This window comes from Xenopus laevis, chromosome 7S (assembly GCF_017654675.1).
Source record: "Xenopus laevis strain J_2021 chromosome 7S, Xenopus_laevis_v10.1, whole genome shotgun sequence".
Taxonomy (NCBI): domain Eukaryota; kingdom Metazoa; phylum Chordata; class Amphibia; order Anura; family Pipidae; genus Xenopus; species Xenopus laevis.
This window is the reverse complement of record NC_054384.1, coordinates 102,651,965-102,664,130: the sequence shown is the minus strand read 5'-3', so window position 1 is coordinate 102,664,130 and position 12,166 is coordinate 102,651,965. Positions and strand designations below refer to the sequence as shown.

The window sequence follows — 12,166 nt, the reverse complement described above, 5'->3', positions numbered from 1 at the left end:
AAGGGTCAAAGTAATAAAATTCAAATTTCAAGCTATTTTTGTGTACTACGGCTATCAAATAGGCCAAAATTCGATTTGAATTTGAAAAAAATTTGACTATTCGAATATCAAAATTTATCATGTACTGTCTCTTCAAAACTTTGACAATTCTAAAACCTGCCGAATTGCTGTTTTAGCCTATGGGGACCTCCAAGAACCTATTTGATGTCAATTGGTGGAGTTTTTTTTTTTTAAAAATACTTTGAATTGATCTTACTTCGATTGAAACGATTCAAATACAGCCTATTCACCCGCAGAAAAAACTCTTTTTGTACTTCGAATTTGGAAGTTATGGGAGTTTAAAAAAAACTCCCATTACTTTGAAATTCGATCCTTGATAAATCTGCTTTTCTAATAGACTTAAGGTATGAAAATCCAAATTACACAAAGACCCATTATCCGGAAAATCCCAGCTCTTGAGCATTCTGGAATACAGGTCCCATACCTGAAGTATGAGGATTAACTGCATATTTCTGCTAAACTATGACTTAGATTTTGGTATTAGGAACTTTTTAACCCCACCACCATCCTAAAAATTATGAGAGTGGAGATTAAAAATATTTTACTGCTTGAACTTGAATAAATATTGCTCTTACCTTTCTCCAGCAGTTAATGCAGCCAGCTTCTCCTCTCCAGGCTGAGGTGGGCTCGGGTCATTTAGGATATGCTGGAACTGGAGCTCTAGCTCTTTAGGATTCAGGAGGCGTCCTCCATGGTACACCCAGACTCTAAAGAAGCGACCCTTATGATACACCACTATGTGCTTGCTGTCTGCATAGTGCTGGATAGTGTCTGTGCATAGATATGAGGAAACGTGCATGGAAACAGCAGACGTGAGACAGAAAGAACATTTCTATTGGCCAATAACTATTAAGTAGCCATAAAGGGGTGGTTCACCTTTAAGTTAACTTTTAGTATGTTATAGAATGGTCAATTTTAAGCAACTTTTCAATTGGTCTTCATTATTTATTTTATCGTTTTTGAATTATTTTCTGACTCTTTCCAGTGTTCAAATCGGGGGGTCACTGACCCCATCTAAAAAACAAATGCTCTGTAAAGTAACACATTTAGGAGCAGATTTATCAAAGGTCGAGGTGAATTTTCTAAATGAAAAAATTCGAATTTCGAGCTATTTTTGTGTACTTCGACTAGGGAATAGTCCAAATTCGATCATTCGAAATGTATCATGTACTGTCTCTTTAAAGATTCGACTTCGACCATTCGTCATCTAAAACCTGTCGAATTGCTGTTTTAGTCTATGGGGGACCTCCCAGAACCCATTTGGAGTCAATTGGTGGACTTCGAAATTGGGAAAAACTTTGAATCGAATTCGATCAAATGCGCTATTCTTTCGATTCGTAATTAGAATTCGGCCAAATACGGACCTATTCGATTGAAAACGGACCTATTCGACCTAAAAAAAACCTTTGACTTCATTTCGGTTGGTCTTTTTGAATTGAATGTCGAAGTTTTTTCAATTCGAAATTCGACCCTTGATAAATCTGCACCTTATTGTTATTACTACATGTATTGCTAATCTTTCTATTCAAGCCTTTCCTATTCATATTCCAGTCTCTTTTTTAAATCAATGCATGGTTGCTAGGGTACTTAGGACCCTAGCAACCAGATTGCTGAAATTGCAAACTGGAGAGCTGCTGATTAAAAAGCTAAATAACTAAAAAACCACAAATAATAAAAAATAAAAACCAATTGTCTCAGAATATCACTGTCTACATCATACTAATAGTTAACTAAAGGCGAACAACCCCTTTAAAACATCTTATTTGAATCTTCATAAATGTTTTTAAAATTTGATTTAATTAAAATTTTAAAAGAAAATCACATTTGATTTAAAATAAAACCCTCATTCTAAAGGCCAATTGAATGGTAAAATTTTTCTGTGTTTTAACAGTTAACTTTTAATTAAATCTCAACCTCGTATTCATTCCTACAATTACAGATGGAGGGCAATATCATAGCCATTACAAGACCTATTTCTTTCTGCCTCGGAACTTACATCTTAAATGCAGAAGGCTCATGTCTGAATTTGATAATGATGTTTCTCTGAATGGTTTAAATGATTTTTATCGAATTTAAACATTTCCTATCAGTGAAATCAGATGCACAAGAACAGAAATTAGGATGTTAGTAGAGAGCGCTACAGCACTTCTTTCAAGCAGTTAACCCTTTATTGGAAGTGGATGGAAAAATTTTAAAAAATGTGACAAAAAAGACTTATTGAGCAGTGCAATGCTTTTTAAAGGGGAACTATCTTGAAAATGAAAATTTAGTATAAGCTTCAGCTGAAATAAGAAACTTTGTAAATACAATCAAATAAATATTCTGCATCGTTTCTGAAATAATCGAGTTTATATTCACTATTCATCTCTCAGCATCTGTTTCTCTTCATTCTTTCTTCATGCAGCAACAATATGCTTTCCTCAAGCAGCAATAACTGATTCCAGTACAAACAAAATCTGACAAAATAACTGCCTTTTGCACAAATCCTGCATGTAGAGAGACATGAGGGGGCAAATTTACTTATGGTCGAATATCGAGGTTTCAATTAACCCTCGATATTCGACTGTCGAAGTTAAATCCTTCGACTCCGAATATCGAAGGACTTACCACATTTCTTTCTTTCGAACGAACAATTAAATCCTTTGAATCATTCGATTCGATGGATTTTAATCCATCGAACGATTTTTCTTCGAACAAAAAAATATAGCAAAGCCTATACCTTCCCCATAGTTTTTTTAAAAGAGACAGTACTTTGACTATCGAATGGTCGAATGATTTTTAGTTCGAATCGTTTGATTCTAAGTCATTGTCGAAGGTCGAAGTAGCCAAAAAAAACATTCGAAATTCAAAGTTTTTTTTTATTCTATTCCTTCACCCCGAGGTCTTATGATTTTAATTAGGGATGCACCGAATCCAGGATTCAGTTCGGGATTCAGGCTCTTTCAGCAGGATTTGGGCGAATCCTTCTGCCTGGCCGAACCAAATCCTAATTTGCATATGCAAATTGGGCTGGGGGAGGGAAATCACGTGACTTTTTGTCACAAAACAAGGAAGTAAAAAATTATTTTCCCTTCCCACCCCTAACTTGCTTATGCAAATTAGGATTCAGTTAGGTATTTGGCCGAATCTTTCACGAAGGATTCAGGGGTTCGGCCGAATCCAAAATAGTGGATTCGGTGCGTCCCTAATTTTAATACAGTGAGCTCTAATACATCTTCTAGGCAAAAGGAGCCCCCTATAAGATATATTGGATCTAACTGTCAATGAATATCTGACACCCAACTGCTGCATGAAGAGAGAATGAAGAGAAACAGATGCTGAGAGAGGAATAGTGAAGATGAATTTGATTATTTCAGAAACTATGCAGAATATTTATTTGATTGTATTTACAAAGTTTCTGATTTCAGTATGCTGAAGCTTAAACTATAGCATAAACTATTTTATTTTTAAGTAAAAAATAAAATAGTTACACAATGATTAACCTAAGACTAGACAGAAGCGTTCCAATGCAAGAAATGCAAGCCACAATAGGATAGGATATATATAATATCCTACATATGTACATGTTTGTTCCTACCTGTATCCACTCCAGGGATGCGACATGTGTTAAACATGTGCTCGTATTGAGCTGAGCACATTGGCAAACAATCTTGGATCATCAGCTGTGTGAATAGAGAAATGGAAGCAATAGAAAGGAGAGAGACGGAAATAAACAAAAAAGGAGGAAGGGAACATGTATACGAGGACAAATGAAGGCAGACAATGATAGGGCAACAGAAGGAGGAGGATTCAGATAAAACAAAGCAGCAGTGAGATGCAGTTTGGAGGTGTGCATATGTTTTGGGATTAAAAGAAACCCACAGAAAAGAGGCACCACACAAAAAGCAGGTTAAAAAGAGAAAAGGGAAGCAAAGAGAATACACTAATCAATAAAGAGACAACACCACTTCAAAGGGATAATGTTATATATTAATAAAGTAATTGTCTCCATACTATATACCAGAGTTTGCTCACACATGCAAAGATATAGACAAACTTTCACCCTTTCAGGAGGTCAGTTTGTTACATTTTTATTTGTACGGAGGGTTTGCAAAAAATATTAGGTGCTTTTACTGTAAGCATTAAAGGGATTCTGCCATGATTTTTATGATGTTGTTTTTATTTCTAAATTACACTGTTAACACAGCAAATAATTCACTCTACAATATAAAATTTCATTCCTGAACCAGCAAGTGTATTTTTTTAGTTGTAATATTGGTGTGTAGGTGCATCTCAGGTCATTTTGCCTGGTCATGTGCTTTCAGAAAGAGCCAGCACTTTAGGATGGAACTGCTTTCTGGCAGGCTGTTGTTTCTCCTACTCAATGTAACTGAATGTGTCTCAGTGGGACCTGGATTTTACTATTGAGTACTACCAGGGAGCTGTTATCTTGTGTTAGGGAGCTGCTATCTGGTTACCTTCCTATTGTTCTGCTGTTAGGCTGCTGGGGGGAAAGGGAGGGGGTGATATCATTCCAACTTGCAGTACAGCAGTAAAGTGTGACTGAAGTTTATCAGAGCACAAGTCACATGACTGGGGGCACCTGGGAAACTGACAATATGTGTAGCCCCATGTCAGATTTCAAAATTAAATATGAAAAAATCTGTTTGCTCTTTTGAGAAATGGATTTCAGTGCAGAATTCTGCTGGAGCAGCACTATTGACTGATGTGTTTTGATTTTTTCCCATGACAGTATCCCTTTAAAGGAGAAGGAAACCCTGCAGAAAAAAACCCGTACTTCCCTCCCCATGTAGATCCTCCTTTCCCAAGGCTAACTGCTCCCCGGGGAAATGCCCCATACTTTATATTCTTACCTCTTGTCGCAGATTCCGGCGGCGGACTTCACGTATCCATCTTCAGATTCCTCTGTAAGCTGACTGGGAGATCAGCAATCTCTGTCAATTTCGGCGCCAACATACCATCTCACAGTCAGCTTACCGAGGACCCGGAAGATGGATGCTGTTAAGTCCGCTGCCAAAATCTGCAACGAGGGGGTAAGTATAAAGTATGGGGCATTTAGCCTGGGGGGAGAAGGGAGGGGGGTCTGCATGGGGTGGGGGGGTACAGGGTTTTTTTCTACAGGGATTCCTTCTCCTTTAAGGATATTTTTTCAGGCAGTTAAAAGCATCCCATATTCCGCCAGCTTTGTGTATGCAATTTAGCTCATGCCCAAGGCAGTGCAGAAGCTACAAGTAGATGTAATGACCCAAGGCACATACTGTGGCAGTGAATGAAGATTCTGGTAGAGAAAATAAACTTTGTCAAAATAGAAAACTCCAACTACAAAAGGCAAACCCCCAGTCATTTCGTACAAAAACGCAATTTAGAAGTTAAGAACAGACAGAAAATGCTGATCATTGTTAGGTACCATTCACCATGAAGGGAAAACTGATGAGGCTGAAATCTTGGATCACCCACTCACTCGCCTGTCTCCTCTCCAGGAATGCGGGTGGTGTTAAAGGTGCGCTCCCACTGGGACGAGCACAGTGGGATTATGGAGCCAGGGACTCTGCTCATGACACAGTTTTAAGAAGGGGAGGCAGAATACAAGCACGGCCAAGAAACAGAGCCATCGCAGAGGGATACCATGGGGTAGATAACAACGCAAGTAAATTGATATGAAGGTTTGGTGGGAACTCCAATCCACTTCTCCAAGCAATATGAAGGAGATCTAACTCACACAAGATCCCTCTAACACAGAGTCATATCCTTATTTTAGCTTTGTGACCCAAAAAGGGTTTTCAAAGCAGTTATGCATCTTGTTTTAATTTTCTATTGTAGGAAAAAATTACATATTTCTTAAGGATAACACAAAGACCCACTGTAAATAGAATAAAGAGTCTTTTTTAGGTTACAAATCTGCCAGATCTATTTACAGGCCTGCTTACAACAAACTAAAACCCCTTCTTAATAGGAAGTTCAAAATACAGGTATGGGACCTGTTATACAGAATGATCAGGACCTGGTGTATCCCAGATAATGGATCTTTCTGTAATTTGGATAGAAATCATGTAAATATTAAATAAACCCAATAGGCTGGTTTTGCTTCCAATAAGTAAGCTGCCCGATATCTTACACCCAAATTCCACACACACACACAAATATACGTTATTTTCTTATATTTTTCTCACCGGCTTCAGCTCTTCACGAGTGAGTTTGCGTCGGTACAATAGGATAGCATGAACAGTGTTCGCTGCACGTGCCGCTTGAATTGGAGTAGGAGTAACGTACAAAAAGTCCTAAAGACAAACAGGGAACACATTTTGATTTTAATCATAATTCTGACAATAAACACTATCATTTGGTTGCAGGTTTGGCAGTTTTGAACCAAACTGTCCCTCCACTAGTAAATTAAATCTGCAACTTGTCATAAGCATCATACAAAACTAGGGATGCACCGAATCCCTAGTTTTTAGTTTAGTTTGGGATTTGGCCAAGATTCTGCCTTTTTCAGCAGGATTCGGCTGAATCCTTGTGTCTGGCGGAACTGATTTTGAATCCTAATTTGCATATGTAAATTAGGGACGGGAAGGGAAATCACATGACTTTTCGTCACAAAACAAGGCAGTAAATTATTTTTTTGCACTTTTTCCTTTCGTACCACTAATTTGCATATGCAAATTAGGATTCTGATTCAGTGCGGTATTCAGCCAAATCTTTCACAAAGCTTCGGAGTTCAGCCAAATCCCAAATAGTGGATTCGGTGCATCCCTATACAAAACAGCAAGTTCAATTTGGGGATACGTGCATTAAATATTAACAAACACTCACCATTGCATAATAATTGCTGTTCACCATTATGGGTCCTCTTCCACGAAGGTAAATATAATCTTCCCACCAATCACTCACCTAAAAAATTATAAAAGTAGAGTTACAAACTGATGCTGCTATGACGTTGCTGAACTTTAAATATGTTAAGGTTAATATCGCTAGAGAAATTTTAAAGTTTATACAAGGCTGCCTAAATGGAAGCTGAAGGCCAGATAAAGCCCTCCAAGGGACTTCTTTTGGCCCCAAACCTACTCAAGGGGTACACCAACATATTTATAAGTTTGAGCAGAAATGTCAGAGTGATAATGAGCCACTCCAGGTAATTTATGTTACCATTTAGAGTAAAGATACATTGGGTTGGCTGACATATCTGTTTGAACCTTGTAAAATGTGGTATCGCTTATTAACCCACTACTATGAATTCGATTAATTAGGGATGCACCGAATCCAGGAATCGGTTCAGGATTCGGCCTTTTTCCTTGTGCCTGGACGAACCGAATCCAAATCCTAATTTGCATATGGAAATCACATGACTTTTCGTCTCAAAAGAATAATTTTTTCCACTTTTTCCTTTCCTGACCCTAATTTGCATATGCAAATTAGGATTCGGATTGGTATTTGGCCAAATCTTTCACCAAGGATTCGGGGATTCAGCCAAATCCCAAATAGCGGATTCGGTGCATCCCTAAGATTAATAGTGCAATACAACAAAGGAAAGGCATTGCTCTAGTTAAAGGAGAAGGAAAGGCTAAAACTAAGTAAGCTTTATCAGAAAGGTCTATATAAATACACCAGTAAACTCTAAAAGTAATGCTGCTCTGAGTCCTCTGTCAAAAGAAACACAGCAATTCTTATCTTCTATTGTGTACTCATGGGCTTCTGTATCAGACTTCCTGTTTTCAGCATTAACCTCCAGGGCTAGGGCTTGAGCATGCTCAGTTTGCTCCTCTCTCTCTCCCTCCTCCTCTCCCGCTGTAATCTGAGCCCAGAGCTATGAGTGAGCAGGGAGAGACTCTGGTAGGAAGTTATATCACAGTAAACTAATATGGCGGCTGCTATGCTAAGCAAACGGAGAACTTCTAGAGCTGTTTACTCAGGGATGATAAAGCATTCTGCAGAATAAATATAGTGTTATAGCTTGCTTATTGTGGCTAATCTATTGGCAATAAACTGCCTTGGTAGCTTTCCTTCTCCTTTAAATAAATAGTTATTGTATAACTGGAGGGTTACTAATTCATTTAAGGGTAAGGAATATCGAAGGATTGCGTTCTTACATAGTTGGAGGCCCACCAGGATTTTATCTTCAGATACCACTGCAATCTTGGAGCCAAGCTCCCTTCAAAATCCTTTGCAAGAGCGGTCATTCGTTTGAACTCTTCGTCACTCATCAGTGGTCTAACAGAGTCCAAGTACTAAAAAAACAAATAAAATATATGCGTCACTCATCAGTGGTCTAACAGAGTCCAAGTACTAAAAAAACAAATAAAATATATGCTTCCCTATGTGTAAAAAACAATGTACATGAAACTATATAACAAAGTTAGCTGCAAAGATGGGTCTAGATTGTGGACAAACTTGCTATAAGGTAATTGCTATGCACATGCATTGTTTTGTTTGTAGGTTCAGGATTTTAACCCCCCATATACCCAGATGTATCTATCCGTCCTCTCTATTTGCACCGCATTAAGAAAAATACTTTTTACAACAATTACAATTACCCACTGAGATTCATTTTCCTAATAATGCTTGAGATTGAGAGCAACGGAAGTTTTATTCAGCAGGAATTGAACGGAAATGTTGATTTTAGATGATGCAATCAGTACACATTACTGAAGCTTCAGATAAAGCACACACCCTGTACCTGTAACTCCACAGAAAAAAAATTGGGAAAAAGGCACAAACATTGAAAATTTATGGACTGTCAGACAGTATAGGAGAACAAAATCCTTCTTTGAAAACTTTCTTGCAGACCCATTTAAAAATATTTGTCTGTATTGTTTATATCGAGAATTGTTTTCCTTAGCAAACGTACCCGCTGCACTGTATCTTTAATTCCTGGAACAGGAAGATGTGGCAGTACTGCTTGGTAGCTGTATAGCATTGGATCGCGGCCAGAAAAAATCTTTACCAAAGCCTATGACATGAAAGAAAAGGGAACACAGCAGTAGATATAATTAAATTACACAGGACGGGTTAGATAAATACATGTTCAGCATCAGAAACATGAAGTAGTTCACTTTAAAGCTGTGCAGACCTCTTAAAGTGATACTGACGCTAAAAAACTACTTTATAAGAGGAATTTAAGTCTAAAATAGAATAAGGCTAGAAATGCTATATTTTGTATACCAACTGTAAACATGAACTTACTGCACCACAAGCCTAATCAAACAAATGATTTATGCTTTCAAAATTGGCCACAGGGGGTCACCATCTTGTAACTTTGTTATACATCTTTGCAAGACCAAGACTGTGCACATGCTCAGTGTGGTCTGGGCTGCTTAGGGATCATCATAAATGATCAAAACAGCACAAGTCAAATAATATCTGCCAGAAGCCGATACAGCAAGACTGATTAATAATCAGAATATCAGACTGCACTGGGTCCTATGTTGTCATGTAATCTGATGTGGATTTTATAGTTTTTGTATTGTTTAATACAAACTTTCTCCAACTCTGCAGAACCAGTGGCTGCAGCAAAATAATCCTCCAAATAGAATCCCAGTTTATCTGTTTAAATCTGGCTCCATGATCTTTGTCCCTGCAGCTGGAGTTGGAAACAGTAAAGGGGATGTAAAGGCAAAAATAAAATCCAATACAAATCTCTACATAGTCGCCAACTGTTTTACAGGAAAACAAAAACAAAGCTGCTTGAGTTCTGCATGGCTGTGAAGTAAGACGGGGGCTCCCCCTGCTGTTCATAAGTATGATTGTTTCCCTGCAGAGCAGTTAGGGACCGTCTGACAATTCCTATCCACAGCAGTAAATGAAGGGAGAATTTCATTGCATACAGCCAGGTTTCTTATAAAAACGGTAAACATTTTTTAATTAAGTTATTAAGTTTATTATTAAAGAAAGTAAAAATGGGATATTATTTTTGTACCTTTACAAGCCCTTTAAAATATGAATGAACATTAAAAGTTACCTATAGGTCATGTTTATCATTTTTTGCTGAAAGGTCTGTTTTTGCAAATAATTTTTAGTTGACGTTCCTAAACCTGACTGTTTTGCCAACCAGACTGTTCCATCTCAGCCTGTTGGTTAAAGTTTCCAATGCCAACGGACTCCTGCTGCACAAATATGGCAGCCCCCTTATAGAGGAGCACAGGAAGTCAGATAGGTTATGTAAAAGCTCTGAGCAAATACTTTATGGCAAAATTAGAAGTAGCAATCAAAGCCAGTACTATGGTAGATGTAAAAATGGTTTAATTTCTTGTGTCAGCATCTCTTTAAAGGAACAGTAACACCAAAAATGTGAAGTGTTTTAAAGTAATGAAAAAATCACGTAGTGTTGCCCTGCACTGGTAAAACCGATCTGTTTGCTTCAGAAACTCTACTATAGTTCTTATAAACAAGCTGCTGGGGAGCAATGCTGGAAACTCAAAAAAAGGCTATATGGCACAGGATAAATAGTGTATAACAGATAACACCATTATGTTTTACAGAGCTTCTCTGCTATCTGCTGTGTAACCTGAGCCTTTTCTCCTTTGAATGGCTGCAACATTGCTACATAGCAGCTTATTTATATACACAATAGTAGTGTTTCTGAAGCAAACAGCAGTTTTACCAGTGCAGGGCAACACTGCATTATGTTTTTATTACTTGAAACACTTTTATTTTTTGGTGTTACTATTCCTTTATAATAACACTATCCTTTTTATATGGAAGCACAATAAATACCAATTTACAGAAAGAACCAACTGTTTAATTACAATTGCATCTTCACAAAAACAAATATTCAGTACTTACAAACCATAACTTAGTTTTGGCTGACACCTTGCCGTGTTGCTCATACATCCATCCATGGTACGATAAGAGTTGTTTAAGAATAAACCTCATGGTCATAATAAGTGCAAACCAAAGTCCAGTAGAAAATAGGAGGGCACTTAAAATGCTCTGGCCCTGATGAGACAGATAACTACTGCAAAATTAAGGGGGAAAAGACAAGAGCAATTAAGAAAGGAATAAGGAAGGTATATCACTGCCAAATATACTGCTGATATCTTACTATGATTGCATTTTAGACATTGTAAAAAGCAAAGTACTCATTTACACAAACTAACTGGAATTCAGTGTGCTTGTTCAGGAGGTGTTTGTTGAATGCTTCAAGTGGAACTATTGCAAAAATGAAAATTTAATATAAGCTTCATCATACTCAAATAAAAAACTTTCTAAATATAATCAATTAAATATTCTGCATCATTTCTGAAATAATCAGGTTTATCTTCACTATTCCTCTCAGAATTAGTTTCTCTTCATTCTGTCACGTGTTGGTTGTCAGATATTCATTGATAGTTAGATCCAATAGATCTTATAGAGGGGCTTCCTTTCCTAACAGATGAATTAGAGCTCACTCAAATAACGGATTCCAGTACAAACAAAATCTAACAAAATAACTGCCTTTTGCACAAATTCTGCATGTAGAGAGACATGTCTGGTGATTAGAGTGAGCTCTAATACATCTTCTAGGCAAAAGGAGGCCCCTATAAGATATATTGGATCTAACTGTCAATGAATATCTGACACCCAACTGCTGTATGAAGAGAGAATGAAGAGAAACAGATGCTGAGAGAGGGATAGTGAACATAAACTTGATTATTTTGGAAACTGTACCAAATTTTTTATTGATTATATTTATATTTCAGTATGCTAAAGCTTATATGAAATTTTCATTTTTGCAATAGTTCCCCTTTAAATTAAATGAGGCGTTTATCCTTATGAATATTTAATCTGCACAATTTCATGTAAGGAAACACTGGGAACCTTAAAGGACAAGTAACATAAAAAAAAACAAACAAAAAAAACAAATTTGTTAGTTTACATCGAGAAAAAACCCACCTAGACAAATTTAACTTTAAAATCGCAAAGTCTTTATTAAGAAACAACTTACCGTAACTCCACTTGCGATCAGGCGATCCATCGTACTGCGCTCAATTTCTCCTCCCTGCCTTCCTTATACGAGATAGCCAGGGAAGAGAAATCGAGTGCCACACGATAGATCGTCGCCGTGTCACCTTTTCGAAAGAGGAGTGGAGTTTCGTTAAGTTATTTCTTAATAAAAGCTTTGCGATTTTAAAGT

At 37.3% G+C, this 12,166-nt stretch overlaps 1 protein-coding gene across 4 annotated transcripts in view; it reads right to left on the bottom strand.

Annotated features, from left to right (window-relative positions):
- The window catches only part of LOC108697831 (carnitine O-palmitoyltransferase 1, liver isoform-like), a 41,149-nt gene that overhangs the window by 15,190 nt on the left and 13,793 nt on the right, over window positions 1-12,166 (bottom strand). For 3 of the 4 annotated variants that reach the window (XM_041571636.1, XM_041571637.1, XM_041571638.1), the window contains exons 4-10: window positions 10,837-11,008; window positions 8,903-9,004; window positions 8,145-8,282; window positions 6,871-6,948; window positions 6,231-6,338; window positions 3,638-3,722; window positions 636-831 (exon numbers count right to left, since the gene is read on the bottom strand). In XM_041571636.1, the coding sequence (XP_041427570.1) occupies window positions 636-831; window positions 3,638-3,722; window positions 6,231-6,338; window positions 6,871-6,948; window positions 8,145-8,282; window positions 8,903-9,004; window positions 10,837-11,008 (879 nt within the window). The remainder of the gene's footprint in view (window positions 1-635; window positions 832-3,637; window positions 3,723-6,230; window positions 6,339-6,870; window positions 6,949-8,144; window positions 8,283-8,902; window positions 9,005-10,836; window positions 11,009-12,166) is intronic. The other variant, XM_041571639.1, reaches the window with a different exon arrangement.